The sequence below is a fragment of the Apium graveolens genome, chromosome 10 (genome assembly GCF_009905375.1).
Source record: "Apium graveolens cultivar Ventura chromosome 10, ASM990537v1, whole genome shotgun sequence".
In the NCBI taxonomy this organism is placed as follows: domain Eukaryota; kingdom Viridiplantae; phylum Streptophyta; class Magnoliopsida; order Apiales; family Apiaceae; genus Apium; species Apium graveolens.
This window is the reverse complement of record NC_133656.1, coordinates 136,039,261-136,056,226: the sequence shown is the minus strand read 5'-3', so window position 1 is coordinate 136,056,226 and position 16,966 is coordinate 136,039,261. Positions and strand designations below refer to the sequence as shown.

Here is a 16,966-nt window from a genome sequence, read left to right as displayed (position 1 = left end):
GGAGCTCGGTGGAAAGTGGGGGATGGTAACCAGATTAAAATTCTGAATTAGCCATGGTTGTTTGATAATATACACCCGTATATAACAATTGAGCTGTAGGGTTTGAGTGAAGCAACTGTGTCGTCTTTGAGAACCGAAGATGGTCAACAATGGGATATTGAAGTAATTGAGAACCTATTCAACAGTAGAGATCAACAATGTATTTTAAATACTCCGGTAGGTGGCAACGGGTTAACAGATGATTTATTTTGGAATGAAGATCTGAATGGCGAGTATACTGTTAGGATTACGTATAGGTTGCTCCAAAAGCAAAAAGGGCCTCATTTAGTTGGAGGAAGCAGTGAATTATGGAGTAAATTCTGGAGAATAAAAGCTCCTCCTAAAGTGTTGAACATGGTGTGGAGAGCAATAAATCACTGCTTTCCAACGATGGTTAACCTGATTTGCAAAAGAGTTCCAGCGAGGCTTGTCCGTTCTGTAATGGTAGGGCTAAGACAATTATTCATGTTTTAGTCACTTGCCCGTTTGCTAGCCAATGTTGGATGCGTAGGGGTGGAGTTAATCCAAGTGCGGATGTGTATGCTTTTGAGGAATGGCTTCAACAAATTTTGGATCGTATAGGAAAGGATGCCCATGGAGAGATAGTAACTATGTGCTGGAGTATATGGAAGGCAAAAAACCAGTTGGTGTGGGAGAACAAAAGGAGTGAAGTAAATCATGTAGTGTTTTCGACAAAGCATTATCTTGCAGAGTGGAACAAAGCCCAAGGGAGTTCGACGAAGGCTCAGTATCGGGATATAATTCAAGGAGACGGAGCAAGTTCTTGGGTCAGGCCAAAACAGAATACAGTCAAGGTAACGGTCGATGCCGCATTATTTGCTGAAACTTCGAATTATGGTTTTGGTTTTCTAGGCAGGGATGATGAAGGTCTAGTTGTGCAAGGGAAGTCAGAAGTGTTCGAGGGAGTGGTTAGACCGGAATTTGCAGAAGCTATAACAGTAAAAGAAGCTTTAAGTTGGATTAAATTTTTCGGTTGGAGGGAGGTGGTGCTGGAATCAGACTGTTTGGTAGTGGTGCAAGCTATCCACAACAAGCTAATTCTTCGGTCTCCTTTTGGTGGTATCATAATGGAGTGTCATTGAATGTTAGCAAAGTCAAACATTGAATTATTTTTTATTACATGATCTGCCAACCTAGCCGCTCACTATTTAGCGAGAGAGTCATTGTTATGTCCAGGTCGTAGTTTCGATAGGAGGTCTGTTCCTGTCGGTTTGGAGTCTCACCTGTTAGCAGATTTGTTTGAGTAATACAATCCTTTTCGTCAAAAAAAAATATCGATTTACAAGAGTGAAGGCCGGGCCCGGTCCACAACTGAGCAATGAACCTGCAGGCAGGCATGGAGAGCATTTTAAGAACTTACTTGTTCCGTTCCGATGAATTACGTATCGAAAGTATAGTTTCATAATATTTTTTTTAAAAAAAAAATTGAATAAAGGTTTAAATATAAAATTTTATTTTAAAAAAAATTAAATAAATATTATGACATTATACTTTAAAGAAATATTGAAAAACGTGTCAAAAATAATGTATAAAATAGAATACAATGAAACAGTTCGTGTTTTGTTTGTTGTTGTGGTTGGTGAAGCCTGTACAAAAAGGAAGTCTACTAAGCGTGTAGATCATTAAATTTAAATTTTGGTTGTAATTCAAATTTGTAATTAAATCAAACTTTTTGGTTATATATATTTCATATATGTAATTAAGATAGATTTTTATATTCCGGCAAAAAAAAGATAGATTTTTATATTTATTTAATCAGTATTTCCAATTGAAAAAAGCATAATTTTGAGTGTAAATTAAAATTAGTTTTTCCTATTAAATATAGTTTCTTTTTTAAATATAACATTTTTTTAAAAAATATCAATCAATGTTCCTTGTAACATTTTTATTTTAGGGGTTTTTTTGAAAAATACAAAAGCCAAAAAAAAATTGTATAAATATTGTCATTTTTAAAAAAAATTACGAAAATACATTTTTATTTGTAAAAATATTATTTTCCAATTTTTTTACAAAAATATGGTTTCTTGGCCACTAAATGCAATCTCGACTAATTTATGCAATCTCAAATGTAACAAAAAAATTCGATGTAAACTAGTTTAACATCTTGTTGATTTTATTTACATTGTATTTTTACAAATATTTTCGAAAAATAGTAAAATCACTTTTTTTAAAAAAAAAATAACATTTTTGGTAATTTTTTCTTATTTTATCATTAAATAAGAAAGAATGCCAAAATACACTAATTTTCAATTTTAATTGTCCAAAATGCCGTTATGCGTAAAGTTCCGTGCTAAATATAGCATGCATATTTAATTTTTCAAAAAATTATAATCTATTTTGACTTTATTAAGATGCGTATTCATTTCAATTTAAAAAAGACAAAATTAAAAAAAAAATTGAATGCGTATATATGAAAACATACAAAATTTATAAAAAAAATTGAATGCGCATATATGAGACGCCTAGGGAGAATATTCAGGTTGGAATTTTGCGCATAACGATAAAAAAATTGGTATTTTAATTTTTCACCCATCCATTTAATAATAAAATATGATATTATGTTTAAAAATAAAACAAACTAACCGTAATTTTTTTAAAGTAACCTGGTTTTAAAATGATTTCACCCACTTAAACTCCTACTCTGTTAATTAAAATATGTTATCTGTTGTTAAATGACAGGCAAAATATTTTAGTAATGGCTTCAACATTCCTCCTTCGTGAACTAACTAAGTTTAAGGCACACTTGAACAACAAACAAGATCTTACCAACAACGTTATGCAGATAATTCAAAAGCTTCCAGCTAAATGCATTTTTTCTCCAAAAAGTACTAGAACAATATTCATTCACCTACTCTGTTTTATCATCTGTTTTAACATTATTGAGACCTTCAACGGTCACTACCAGTAATATATCAAGCAGTGCAACTAGTCAAAAGTTAAGTCTATAAATAGGCAAGTAGAAAGTAATATTTGAGGACAAGAAAAATCAGAAAATGGCATCACATGATCAAGAAGCCTTTTTAACTGCTATGCAACTAGTAAATTCTTCAACTGTGCATGGTGTTTTAAGTGCCTTTTTCGAGCTTAATGTTTTTGACATTATCGCGCAAAAAGCTGGCTATAATGGCTACCTTCATCCTGATGAAATTGTATCAAACCTTCCTACCAAGAATCCCGAAGCCTCAGACATGCTTGATCGTATGCTTCGACTACTTGCTAGCCACTCCATCATCAAATGCAAGCTTGTCAAGAATATTAGTGGCAATGCTCTGCTCACTAGATCATATGGCTTAACTTCGGTTTCTCAGTATTTTGTTCAAGGTCAAGATGGACCTTGTCTTGTTCCTTATCACCGCTTTTGTCATCACAAAGAAATGCAAAATAGTTGGTACGTTTAGTTTTTTGGCCTGCTTTCTTTTATAATAGGTATATAAATACTTGCAGCGATTAACGACTGTTTGTACAACAAATCATTCACAAATTGCAGGTATAAACTTAAAGATGCAGTTCTTCAAGGAGGGATTCCATTTAACCTGGCTCATGACGGAGCAAATGTGTTTGAGTATTTAGAAAAAGATAAACATCTCGCTAGTCTTTTGAGCGAAGCAATGAACAAGTCTATTGCTACTTCCATGGACATTCTTCTGAAGATGTACAAAGGATTTGAGGGAGTAACACAAGTGGTGGATGTAGGTGGTGCACATGGTGCAACCCTAAGCTGTATTGTTCCTTTAAACCCTCATGTCAAGGGAATTAATTTTGACTTGCCTCATGTGGTTAAGGATGCACCTCAACTGCAAGGTACTCACAACACCCTTAATTTATTTGAATCACTCATATGGTTGTTCCCTTGTTCATGTAAAACTAAACATAACAATATCAAAACAATGTGATCTCTGTCATCATGTATTTGATGAAACCGGATTCTTCCCGCAAACAACATTTTCATTCATAGAATAGGGGTCATCAGATTTGCGTACATGTCACCTTCCCCACACCACCATATCTACTTCTGAGTGAGACATCGTAGATATGTTTGGTTTGCTTACTTGTGGCATTGCTAAATTTCTTACACATAAATTTATCAGGTATTGATCACGTTGGAGGTGATATGTTTGTAGCAGTGCCTAAAGGAGATGTTGTAGTGCTTCAGGTACGCGCAAAGCAATAGTTTGGTTTATTTCACTAATTGGGTTATTCTGGCTAACTCTCGGTAAATGAATTACACAGAGGGTACTTCATGACTGGAACGACGAAGAAAGCGTGAAGATTTTAAAGAAATGCTATGAAGCTATACTAGAGTATGGGAAAGTGGTCATTATGGAGATGATACATTCAGAGCTACCGGAAAATGATGTGATCGCCAAGAACACATCTCAGGGGGATATACGCATGATGGTTGTAACCCATGGGGGCAGAGAGAGGACTGCCAAAGAATTCCAAATGTTAGGAAAAGAAGCTGGATTTGCAAGTTGCAAGCATATATGCGGGGCAGATTTATACGGTGTTGTTGAGTTGTACAAGAAATTGTGAATTTCTTGTGCTCAACTTCTTCACAACATGCTTTCATTTTCAATACTCAAGAAAATTGAATTTCTTATATGTTCATGACATGCTTCTGTATGTCATGACATCAGATTGTATCAAGATTGTCATTTCTTGACCAATCATATGTCCTATTTCTTCTAATGTCCTAATAAACTGCCAAGTTCTTTGTGTTCGTATGGTTTTTGGTATAATCATATGTACCTAAGCAAGTCTAGGTTCAAATTAATGGCGATTATCCCCAAGTCCGTGAACAGAAAACGTATGCCTGGCGGGGAGGGGTGATCATTATCTGTACACTTACAGGGAATCAATAACACATTACCATATCGTTATCTACCAAACTGAAACCAAAGCCAGCAACATATTGTAGCAACTTATAAAATGGAGTTATAAACTGAAAAACCCAAAACGCAATCTAGTTGATAATATCCAATAGCATTATTATTTTCCTAATCTTATTGTTGATATTGATAGCAGAGAAGATTCTAGTAATCTTAATCTTCTGAAGAGCTCACTAGTTGTTGCTCTCCAATCTCCTAATTTTAAACCAAAACAAAGTTGCAGGTATAATATCTATAATTAACGCTACGAACAGAAAACATTTCATACAGATGAAAGATACTCGAACTTTACATAACTTATTTCCACAACTTCACTGAACTGTCATGACTTGCAGACGCAACCATTCCTGTTACAGGGGACTGTGCTAAAGCAGCAATAATATCTTCGTGCGCTGGCACTGTCATGCTTTTGTTCTCAGCCATATTCCACAACTCCAAAGACTGCAGAGACAATTTTCACAAAAAACTGTTAGCAAAATACTATTACTTTCTTATCCAATCAATGTATAAAGGCAAAAGACAAATTATATAGTGATATTTAGAATCCACCAAGTCTCACATCTAGATAATAATTGATTGTATCGAAGTACGCCAATAACAACTACATTAACCGGTCCAGTCATTTGCAAATTTTCGAATAGAAGTAACAGTAAGTGACAGATAGCTTATGATATGGTTTTTGGCCAAGCTAGTTAGATCATAAAGGCATGAACTAGAAGTGCCCCCAGCAACTTATTTTCCCAAGAGACTAAAACATAATGCTAGACGAATAGCAGAATTTCTCAGTGCAATATTTAAAACAAAGCCGCAGGAAACAAAGAAATATACCCTCATTCCACCTATCACCAAGAGAGCTGAATAGCTTGGATGGAAAGCACACGAATGGAACTCGTTCCCGTTCGAGCTAAGTTCATGAATGCATTCCCCAGAAGTCAAAGACCAAACTTTCACAGATTCCTCACAAATGGAGGCCAAATAATCACCATTTAGATCCCAGCTGAGGTAGTTAACCACGCTGCCATGTCCCTGATAGAACACGTCAAGGTAAGATAAACAGGTGGCAAATCTAAATATAATTAGCAATGAGAAGATATGCCTAGAGGGTCTGACCAACAACGTTGAAGGTTTAGAAAACACTAAACACCGACAAATAGCATCAAATGCCAAACCTGGAAAGAATGTGTTTGCATGTCAGTTTCAACATCAAAGATTGACACAACTTTATCTGATGCTGCTGCTAGTAGGCGACCACTTATTGGTTGAAATCTCACTTGCGAATTACCTCCTTGCTGACAAGAGCAATATATAGAAAATGAGAGACAAGTTACAATTTTAATAAAATCCATATTGTCTGGGAGAAAAAAGGTAAGCTTCACGGACCAACCTTTGAAACTCGAGTACATGAAAATGGACTGATGTTCCAGTAACGAATTTCATTGTTACTATCACAGAAGCAAAAGGTGTCATTCTTCTTTGGATGAAAGTCTAGAGATATAACTGGAGAGTTGTGCCCAGTATAAGCATGCAGACAGTAGCTTGGCTGCTTGAACAAGTTAGAGGAATTAGCAAAAAAAAGTAACACGTTTAAGGTGATGTAATAAAAATATCTCTGATGGTTCAACGGTTGAATACTAGTCAGAATAACAAACAAGTATACACAATTGAGTGCAGATAATTACATTAGCCGCATCCCACAATCTCACAGACTGGTCATATGAAGCTGTTAGTAGCTGAGTTGTATTGGGCCTGAAACGGACATCTGTGATTACGTTCTCATGTTCTTTAGGAGTGCTCTCTGTTTGCAAGGTATCCATATTCCAAATAACAGCCTGTCAAATTACCGAAACTTATTTACACACACACACATATATACATATTCTTTCACATTGACTGTGTCGTAGCAAAAGAAGAGACAGTAAGTTTTGAAACATCGTAGTGTTTCTAGTTACCTTATAGTCATGTCCGGCACTAGCTAACAGTTTCCCATCTGAAGAAAAATGGCAGCCTGTAACTTTATTTCTGGTCCTTATACAGCCAACTTCTCCAAAGGAGAAACCTGATATGGGACAAAAACACAATAAAGTCAACAGTTCTGTGCAGAACCCTGAATCTCCTAAAACACATTCAACAAGGTAGTTCATTACCTTTAGAAGATTCAGTTTTATGTTCAGTATGATTTTGTTTAACTGTGCCATATAAACTCCTTCCATCTTCTACATCGTTAGAGAAAAAGGAGTCGACGTCTCCAAAATGTTCTATGTCATCCTGTAATATGGAATGTTTATAATTTACTAATGAGTTGGATATATTATCACAAGCTTGATACCCTATACACACACATTCTAAGAACATACTGCACGTTTGATCAATCATTTCACTTGAACAAAGCAGGCAAGGGTGAAGATTTGAGAATTTACCCAACATTGGTAGTTTAGATGAGTACTAGGAGTATCTTTAAAGATGCATACTAACACTAACACATAAAGACTGTGTGTTGTGTGTGAAATAGAAGGACCTACCAAATGATTCGCAGATGATGCAAGACCGGCTGTTTCCGTACCATACATCAACCCTTTCTGTCCACTGCTTACATGCTGCAGACTGCTGGCAGTTGTTAGGCCATCTCCCAGGGTATGAGTTGATGCCGGGGAATTCGGTGAGGGACCCGCTGTATTTCCAGTACCATTACTGTTAGCTGGGCCAGAGGACGAGTGTGGTTTCCTCTTTCTGCTGCTAGTCTGCATAGCGATAGCACAACATAAGCACCGATTAAATTTCTATGATTAGAAATTGTGCCTCACCGCAAGTTGTGTTGGTAGAATAGAAAGTTTTTCTAGTATCTTTTTAACATCTTAGTCCTGGCACACAGAAATTCCTATTAGAGATGTGCATAAGAAATCAAACCTGTTGTAATTGCTGTTGCGGTAACTGCTCATGTTGTTGAGAGGATGACTGTGGAATTTGGGTCATCTTCATCTGGAAAACATAGAAAACGGAATCAGAAAATATAGCTACTAAAATAATGCATTAATTATAGTACCAGATCAAGCTTTTTCTTTTTGTTCTTGGCATGTTTTCTATACAAGTTGAGAAGCATTTGGTCTTCATAGTCAAGCTTTGCATGCTATAAATTATAATAAGCAGCAAATAATTGACAAATATATGTAACATGTCTAGGGATCAAAACACACAAGACATTGGTATAAACAGGATAATATAAAAGGAAAAAGTAATATATATTACTTTTGAGTAATCTTTTAATTCCCCTCTGAAGATCAACAATAATAATATACAAGTCGTATCAAAGTGTGCATTCACCGCTCCATCTACCAGTTGATGTTAGCTCATTTTAATAAATAAAATACTTGATATGAAATACACAAAATGCATTTCAGTGGATTCGAAGTGCCACACACACACACACACACACACACACACACATATATATATATATATTATGTGTGTGTGTTAATATTTATATTCTTAGCCACTTCACTCTTATATTGTTCTTTTGCCTTTGGTGAAATAACAACATATAGATCTGTTCTTACATGTTGAGCATCTTTTACATTCAATCCACCCCGTGGTAACCCACCAAACCCGTAGTTTGGTGAGTTTCCAAGACCACCTTGTGCCTGAGCTTGTGCTAACGCTTGCTGGTTTGGTGACGCCAAGACAAATTGATTCTGATTCTGTAGATTTGGCCGTGGTACTTGTAGACCAGAGTTCGGCCGTAGTTGATCGATTCCCTGAATATTTCAAATGGTCCCGCATACTCGTTCATATTATGTGAAAGAATATAGCATTTTACCAAAATTTTGTAAAACTTACCGTTAGAGGCCAGCCCTTCAATGGAAGACCATTGAGCCCTTGATTTAGTCCTGAACAAACAGCAATGCAATTAAGTGTATATGTATATATACACACACAAACACACACACACACGACCCATTCCTTCCATCCTTTTCTTTTTTTTTGCAAAATCAATTCAGAAGTTTTACAATAGAAATAATACAGCATATATTTCAATTTACCACTCACTGCCCATCACCATTAAAAAACGTTCAGCAAACAATTGTGCCAATTTTAATAAGGTAAGGTATAGGTAAAAGTTTTAAACATTCGTGTCATCAACTAAAATGGATTAGTGAAGTGATTCCTTCATACTTTCAGATAAGTTACAGTTTCTTTGCTTGTTACAACATAATATATCTATATATATATACATATATATATATATAAATTCTCTCTCACACACACAAATCCTCAACACAGGATTCTAAACGACAACCTCTACCACTGGAGTAATGAGGGTTACTACCGCTGGGGCAATGCCCTATTGGTAATTTCCGATTCATTTAACCACACAGTAATTGCGGTTCTTTTACCCACAAGGATCTCTACATAGAAAACATCTAATCATGTTACCTGCACCACCTGATCCCGACTGTGACTGCAAGATTGCTTGTCCATATATTGACGGCGGATGTGATGGAAAAGATTTCTGGTTGCCCAGGTTCACTTCAGTCTATATGTCCAATAAGTATCAATCAGTCACAAAAAAATTAACCAGAAAAATAGACAAACTTGCAATACCGCAAGAATATATGAATCGTAAATTATAAAGAGCATGTTCTTTAATTACTTACATTTGCCATTTGAGGACGCATGTGCTGCATAGACCCAGGCATGCTCCCAGAATTCGCATGAACCGACTGGCTGAATCAACAACAAGAAAGCCAATAAAACAACTAATTTAACCTTTCTATATCTTATCAATATAGTACAATTCTATTGAATATACCCTTGTTGATTAGCTGCAGATCTGATACGGGCCACTTGAGCATTAATTTGAGCAGGTGATGCGTCTGATACTACTGGATGAGGATGTTTCATTTGCTCTTCGTACATTTTCATAGCCAAAATACTGGCTGATGGTTGTCCAATCATTCCCTCAGAGTTCATAGCATTTACTGGGCCACCGAGGGGAGAATGATTGGGATCCCTTCGTTGTAATGGTGCACTCCGTTGCTGCATAAGTTGCAATTGCTGTTGGTGCTCCCTTGCTTTGCTTTGTTGTGTCTAAAAAATCATTAAACAAAATAGCATAAATAACACGATCAATCATACAAAAAACTTTTAAGTCAATTCTCCCTCTCGGATATAAGATTTCCAATTAAACAAATGTAAAACAAATATGCCAAATTAGATCAGCCCCGGCAAGAATCATTTAAAATTCTATAAACACCTCAATGTAAGAAGCAGCAGGCTCAGAATGCTTCTCATTTGTCCTTGCTATGAAAATGTCCCAAAAAACAGACCACCACTCAAAGAGAAATCCTCCAGGCGCATCAATAGCTGCAAAATCAAAATCTTATTCAAGAGTAATTCCAATAAAAAAGAAAGTAAAACCAAACTTTAATTTGATCAATAAATACATACCTACGGGGTCATTTGCAACCTTTGCTTCAATCATAAAAGCTTTCGCCGTTGTTTGTAGATTTCTTTTCAGTAAGTAATCATATATATAAACATCAAGCCTAAACACCAACAAAACCAAAAATCGTAACTTTAACAATCAAGATTTCAACTTTTCAAGCCAAACACACACATACACAGTATGAAAAATTTATAAACATACATCTGATACACACACAATCACACATTCATAAACATACATCTGCTGGACACACAATCACACACACACATATGAAAATTTTATAAACATACATCTGATACACACACAGTCAAACAATCACACACACACATAAAAAGTTTATAACCATACATCTGATACACACACACACATGAAAAATTTATAAACATACATCTGATACACACACAATCACATACACACACATGAAAACTTTATAAACATACATCTAATACACACACAATTACACAATCACACACAAATAAATAAAGTTTATAAACATACATCTGATACACACACAATCACACATGAAAACTTTATAAACATACATCTATACACAAACACTCACTCACTAACACACATATGAAACAAAATATATACATACATCTTATCAGCTTCCCAGTTACTCTGTGCCATGGTAGCCTTCAATTCCCAACACCAAAAAAGTCAATCAACAGTCTTGAAATCAATTAAAACCTGCAAAATTAAATCAAAAATCAATCTTTAAAACAAAATTCACCTGAGAAAAAAAAACCCAAATAAATCAAAACCCTGCATTTCCAATAAAATCAAGATCCCCTCATCAAAAACACTAATTCACAACAAAACCCCACAAGTAAAAATCAAAATTTATCGAATTAATCATCTCAAAACCACAAATTCACACTAATCTTATCCTCATAAACACACACACACATACAAACACAATTCTTATGATTATATTCACTGAATTTAAATGGTTTATACACAAATAAATGAAGATACAAAATTTAATCTTGAGAATGTAAGTGGTAACAAAAGAATTAATCAAAATTAATACAAAAAATGTACATGATCATGATCAAGAACAGAATTATACTTACAAGGGGGTTGAGGAGAATGTGTGTATAGCAGAACTGCAGTTGAAGAAGTGAAGCGCTCGAGAGGAGAAAATATCAAGGTGTATGACAGAGCTGTATGTAACATGTGTGTGTGTATATTTATACTGAAAAATATGGTAATGGGGACAGCAGAAACAGCAGTTTGGGCTCTGGGTTTTCCGAGTTGGACACGGTGTTTTGTGTTAAACTAAGGTGGTAGGCCCATGTTGTCTTATTTAATTGTTGTATTGCCAATATTTGAATTCTTATGCTATTCATCGACTAATTATGAAGTTTTTCCGATCAATTAAACATATTCGGTATATCTTGGTTGTCAAATTACTTGATCGGGGAATTGGAGTTCGCCGTTAATTTTGTTTTTATTGAATATTGGTGTTGTTGGAAACTAAAGGTAATCGATTCAATTTATGAAGCGTAACAATTTAATTGATCGCCACTCTTGAGTGGTCGAATTGAGATTACCTATTTTAATGGAGCTGTTATACAGAAGTTCCCGCCATAATCATTTAAAAGTTCTTCATTACTTTTTTTTACGATTTGGTGTTGTTTTATACGATGACAGTGAAAATTGATTCAATTTATAACGCGTAATAATTAAGTTAGTCGAGGTTGAATATAAAATAAATTACACACAATTAAAATTACGTATATAAATGGAACAGTTAAACAAAATTTCGCGCCAAAATTTGTTACGAGTTAGTCATTATTGTTTATATATATATAATGAAAATATAAACCGGAACATACCTCTTATCATTATATTTTAAAACTAAGGGTTTGGCTCAATTCAACAACTACCTCAAATTTTAAAGTGTCTAAAAAATTAGTTATATTAAACTTCAACAAAAGAAAATATCTAAATATGTAAAGTATGTAATGTCAGGTCAGTGGATTTACGACTGTTATATACTTAAAAAATATTATAATTGAAATAAAGAACATGAACATAATCGAATCGATCATGTTATCAATTTAATTATGATGCATAATAATTTGAATTAGTCAAAACTACTAAATGTTAGATGAAACGCATTTGTTTATATTAACATTGGAAGATTTAAAAAAAAAATCAACTCATTCCAAATTGTTGACGCTGCAAATTAGAAATACAATTTTTTCCAAAATCTTTTCAGTTATGAAGATAATTAGTGTATGATTAGATATATATTTGTATGCAATTATTTTATTAAAAGGAGTTACTTGTATTAAAATTATACTGATTTTTTTCTCATAAAACATACACGTATATTTTTAATTTTTACTGAAATTTTTTGTAAAATTAAATTGTCCATACGCCAAAAAAGAGAAAAATATTGATTTGAATAACTAAATCTGTAATAAATGAGTTAACTAAAATGGAAAAATATATACATTATCATAATTAATTAAATATTTGACCCTACTTGTATGCATATTGAGCAAATATATGTGTATATATAATATAAATATCTGTTTATATGTATGATAAAATTGAAGTTAAAGGTATAATGTGACGCCCTCCAAACCCGGGGTCTAGATTTGGGGGTCACTCGCCAAATAACCAAAATAAAATAATCACAGCGGAATAATATAATAAATATGACCCCTTGCATGCAACTGGATCGATCACAGGTTATGGTATGAAACAGGCACTATTACAAACCAACTGATATTACAAACCATAAGTCTAATTAGTTTTACAACTTATTTAAATTTTATTACAAACCTCTAGACTAATTAAGCGCCCCAAACTGTCTATCTGGAAATACACCAACTATCTACAAGCACATAACTTCTAGTCCGACCTGGAACTCAAGCTTGCCCTGGCCTAGCTGGAAGAATAAAGATATGAAACAAGTATGAGCGAAAGAAATGCTCAGCAAGCAATATAAGATGTACTTGAAATGATAAACCACATTCTGATAATAACTGAACAATAGGATAAAATCAGTAATATTTGATCAATAATAAAGCTTCACAAGCTATCAACAATAAACGATGATTTTTAGATTGGAATCTAACTCCGACGGACGTACTATCACATGATGATCAGCCCGTGTGATAGCACAAGGTCATGATTCATAGAAACATGTCCCCAAAATACGAGTACTCAATTAAAAAGGCAATATACCTGCCTGTGGCAAAAATGGTGTCATAATATTTCATATAACACATCCGTCCCGGTCACTTACGCATTAATCCAATCCATAAAATATTTTGATCAAAGGAGCCGAATCAAAGGACATCTTTAACCATATAACTCTCCATTTCTCATGGTCCAGAGTTATCTCAACAATCGATGGCGAAATAACCAGAACAATTAGTTATTCGCTAATCCCAATTCAATGTTCCATTGTATAGAGTAATTTATAGCGAAATATATAAAACGTTTAACTATTCTGAACTTAGAATAGTTTGGAAATTGAAAGAATATAATTCAGAGACAATATCAATTGAATGATAAATGAAGATATAATATTTGCATAATATGATTCAAACTAAACGTCACTTGAACAATAAGTGAAGTTAGGGGTACTTGCCTGGTATGCTCAATAACCTCTTACTATAACTCTGCTTATAGCTGCTGGCTATTATCTCCGTCTAACACTTGACTGCACTCCTTGCTACTTGATTCTATAAATAAAAGGACCATCTTAATTGACAGAACTAAACTCAATCGACGTAACTATACGTCTTGACATCTACCCGATCGTATATAACTAAGCATGACATTTTAAAACTGTAAACAAATAGCATATATATCACGTAACACATAGTCATGGCATTCATATAACACGTAATTACATATTTCATGTAACACGTAAGTCAGATCATTAAAAGATACGCCTCAGTACGTTCAGAATGAAAATCAGTTCAATATTAACATTTATCGATCAAATACTGACTCAAACGAATACACAAACCAAATGACATTGCAATACATTAGAAATTAGGTCTCAAAAGTATTTTTATTGGATGCGCAATATTTTTCTGAGTTTGTACGCGTTCGTTTCATATTAAACGGATAACAGTTGATTTATTATGAATTTTTGATTATTTTTCGGAATTAAAACGATCTCCGAATTATTTTATAATTAAATAATAGGGCTCGAACACTCGAAAATAATTTTATAAAAATTATCGAGCCTGGAAAATAATTTAAAATAATATTTTAAAGTTCGAAGCTATTTTTCGAAAATTTTAAATCAAAAATAAATAATTAAATCTAATTAAATAATCAATTAAAATTAATTAATGACTAATTAAATTAATTAATCAATTAATATTTAAATTAATTGACTAATTAAATAATTAATTATCAACTAAAATTAATTAACTAAATAATTTGGATTTATTTTTGAATTAACATAAATTTTCAGAATTAAAAATTAATGAAATTTTTGGAATTTAAAATAATTAAAATAATTTTATAAGAATAATTATAAACAGAAATCTAATTTTTGTAAATTTCTAAAACATAAATCTGATTTTTGTAAAACAGGAGAACTACGGGGGTTAAATGGCAATTTATCCACCCCGCCGTCGTCTCCGGCGACTACACCGGCGGCAACTTCGCCGGCCACCTATTTCTTGTCCTGAACTTCGCATAAAACTGCAGATTAGTAGTCCTAGTGGCCAGGAACTTCACCATGGCCTTGAAATCTCCAAACAATGTTCCAGTCGACGGGAAAATCGACTGGAACTTTTCCGATGCCGGCGAGCTTCGCAACTCCGGCGAGCTCAATCCGGTTATCCTCTGTCTTCCAAACTTACATCAATTGATTCCTGGTTTAACGATCTATCTAATGGTGCAATCAATTTAAACAAATAACCCCCACAGCAAAAACGCCTAAATCCAATTAAGAACATTCAAAGCTTCAAAACCCTAATTTTCATATCCGAGAATCAAAGCCACTTTTCTACATGATGCAGAGCTCAAAATCTGACATATTATATACCAAATTGACCAGAAAAACATGTTCTATAACATGGAAGCATCAAATCACATCAACAACATCAAGAACAAATTTTCATGATTTAATTATTAAATAATTCGAATATAAATAATTAAATAAGAAAATTACCGTGATTTCTGGGCAGAAACTGATGATTGATTCAGAAAGAAGATTTCGAGAGCTTCGTTTTGATATGCTGCACGCCCGAATCGGAGTTTGATAACGCCTTCGTTCGTGTGTTTGATTCTCGGGAACGTATCGGTTTCTCGGGTTTTTCTCTGTATTTACGGTATTTTAACTGGTTGCAAATGAATAAACGGAATAAACGAAATAAGAAATAGGCTATTTATATTTATGGAATATTGGATCGTTCTGGATCATTTTGGATTGTTAAATTAGTTGCTTAGCCGCTAAGTAACTGTAAAAATGATACAATTCAATACCAGAATTGGATAATTATTAAAACCGGGCTTTTTATAAAACACCATATACGAAAATAATGTAAAGATATCCCGTCTTTTAAGAATACGGGTTTTGTTGATTACCGAAATGATTATCGTATCGAAAAATATTGCGCCGGGCCGCGCACGGGTCAAACCGTAATCCGGATCGAAAAAGTCAAAACACGGAAATTGTCCGAAATTACCAGATTAGGTTAGGAAGGAGTTTTCAGAAGAGTTTCGGGTTGCAAAAACGCAAAAATGGTTGAAGTTGGAAGATTCCCGGCTTTATAAAATAATTTTATAATTATTCTGAAAATAATTAATAATTTATAAATCATTATAAAATCATATAACACTCCAAAAATTACCAGAAAAATACCACAATTATCTATATTTTATTCTGGACATATAAAAATTCAAATATTCAAATAATGTCACATATAAACATTCAGACATTAATTCCACTTTAGATAATTCACCAAAATTCACATAAAATCACATAAACAATTCCGAATAATAATAATAATATTTGAAAATATATGGGATATTACAATCTACCCCCTTAACAGGATTCTGTCCTCAGAATCAGCCTAGGAAAATAAATGAGGATACTTGGATCGCATTTCGCTTTCCAACTCCTAGGTCGACTCTTCTACCTTGGGATTCTTCCACAAGACTCGTACTAAAGATACAGATTTATTCCTAAGCACTCTTTCTTTCTTATCTAAAATCTGCACTGGTTGCTCTACAAATGATAGATCTGGTTGGATCTCGATTGGCTCGTATTCTATCATATGGTTCGAATCAGGCAAATAATGCTTCAACATCGACATATGAAACACGTTGTGAATATGCTGCATGTGAGGTGGTAACGCTAATTCGTAAGCAACTTTTCCCACACGCTTCAAAATCTCAAAAGGACCAACATAACGCGGACTTAGCTTTCTTTTCTTTCTAAATCTTGATAAACCTTTCCAAGGAGAAACTTTTAATAGCACTGCTTCACCAACTTTAAATTCCATATCCTTTCTGGCAGGATCAGCATATTTGCGTTGACGATCTTGAGCTGCTGTTAATCTTTTCCGAATGAGTTCTATTTTCTCTT

The 16,966-nt window shown here is 34.0% G+C and overlaps 3 protein-coding genes across 3 annotated transcripts in view; 2 read left to right on the top strand and 1 right to left on the bottom strand.

Annotated features, from left to right (window-relative positions):
* The window catches only part of LOC141691038 (uncharacterized), a 40,552-nt gene extending 39,410 nt beyond the window's left edge, over positions 1-1,142 (top strand). The window contains exons 8-9 of the mRNA XM_074495784.1: positions 100-396; positions 453-1,142. Of these exons, the coding sequence (XP_074351885.1) occupies positions 100-396; positions 453-1,142 (987 nt within the window). The remainder of the gene's footprint in view (positions 1-99; positions 397-452) is intronic.
* Positions 1,143-3,046: 1,904 nt separating this feature from the next.
* LOC141692442 (trans-anol O-methyltransferase 1-like) lies at positions 3,047-4,780 on the top strand. The gene is made up of 4 exons (XM_074497281.1): positions 3,047-3,448; positions 3,548-3,861; positions 4,149-4,213; positions 4,291-4,780. Exons 1-4 carry the CDS (start codon positions 3,054-3,056, stop codon positions 4,591-4,593), a joined length of 1,077 nt encoding a protein of 358 aa, XP_074353382.1. The 5' UTR covers positions 3,047-3,053; the 3' UTR covers positions 4,594-4,780.
* Positions 4,781-5,003: 223 nt separating this feature from the next.
* Positions 5,004-11,616, bottom strand: LOC141692441 (transcriptional corepressor LEUNIG_HOMOLOG-like). Its single transcript, XM_074497279.1, has 18 exons — positions 11,466-11,616; positions 10,988-11,079; positions 10,392-10,489; positions 10,198-10,307; positions 9,754-10,031; positions 9,599-9,668; positions 9,378-9,477; positions 8,781-8,830; positions 8,501-8,698; positions 7,854-7,925; positions 7,469-7,687; positions 7,094-7,214; positions 6,899-7,005; positions 6,629-6,778; positions 6,334-6,489; positions 6,119-6,238; positions 5,778-5,975; positions 5,004-5,390 (listed from the first exon to the last, which is right to left on the bottom strand). The coding sequence occupies exons 2-18, from the start codon at positions 11,017-11,019 to the stop codon at positions 5,247-5,249; spliced, it is 2,223 nt and encodes a 740-aa protein (XP_074353380.1). The 5' UTR covers positions 11,020-11,079; positions 11,466-11,616; the 3' UTR covers positions 5,004-5,246.
* Between the last annotated feature and the right edge of the window lie 5,350 nt (positions 11,617-16,966).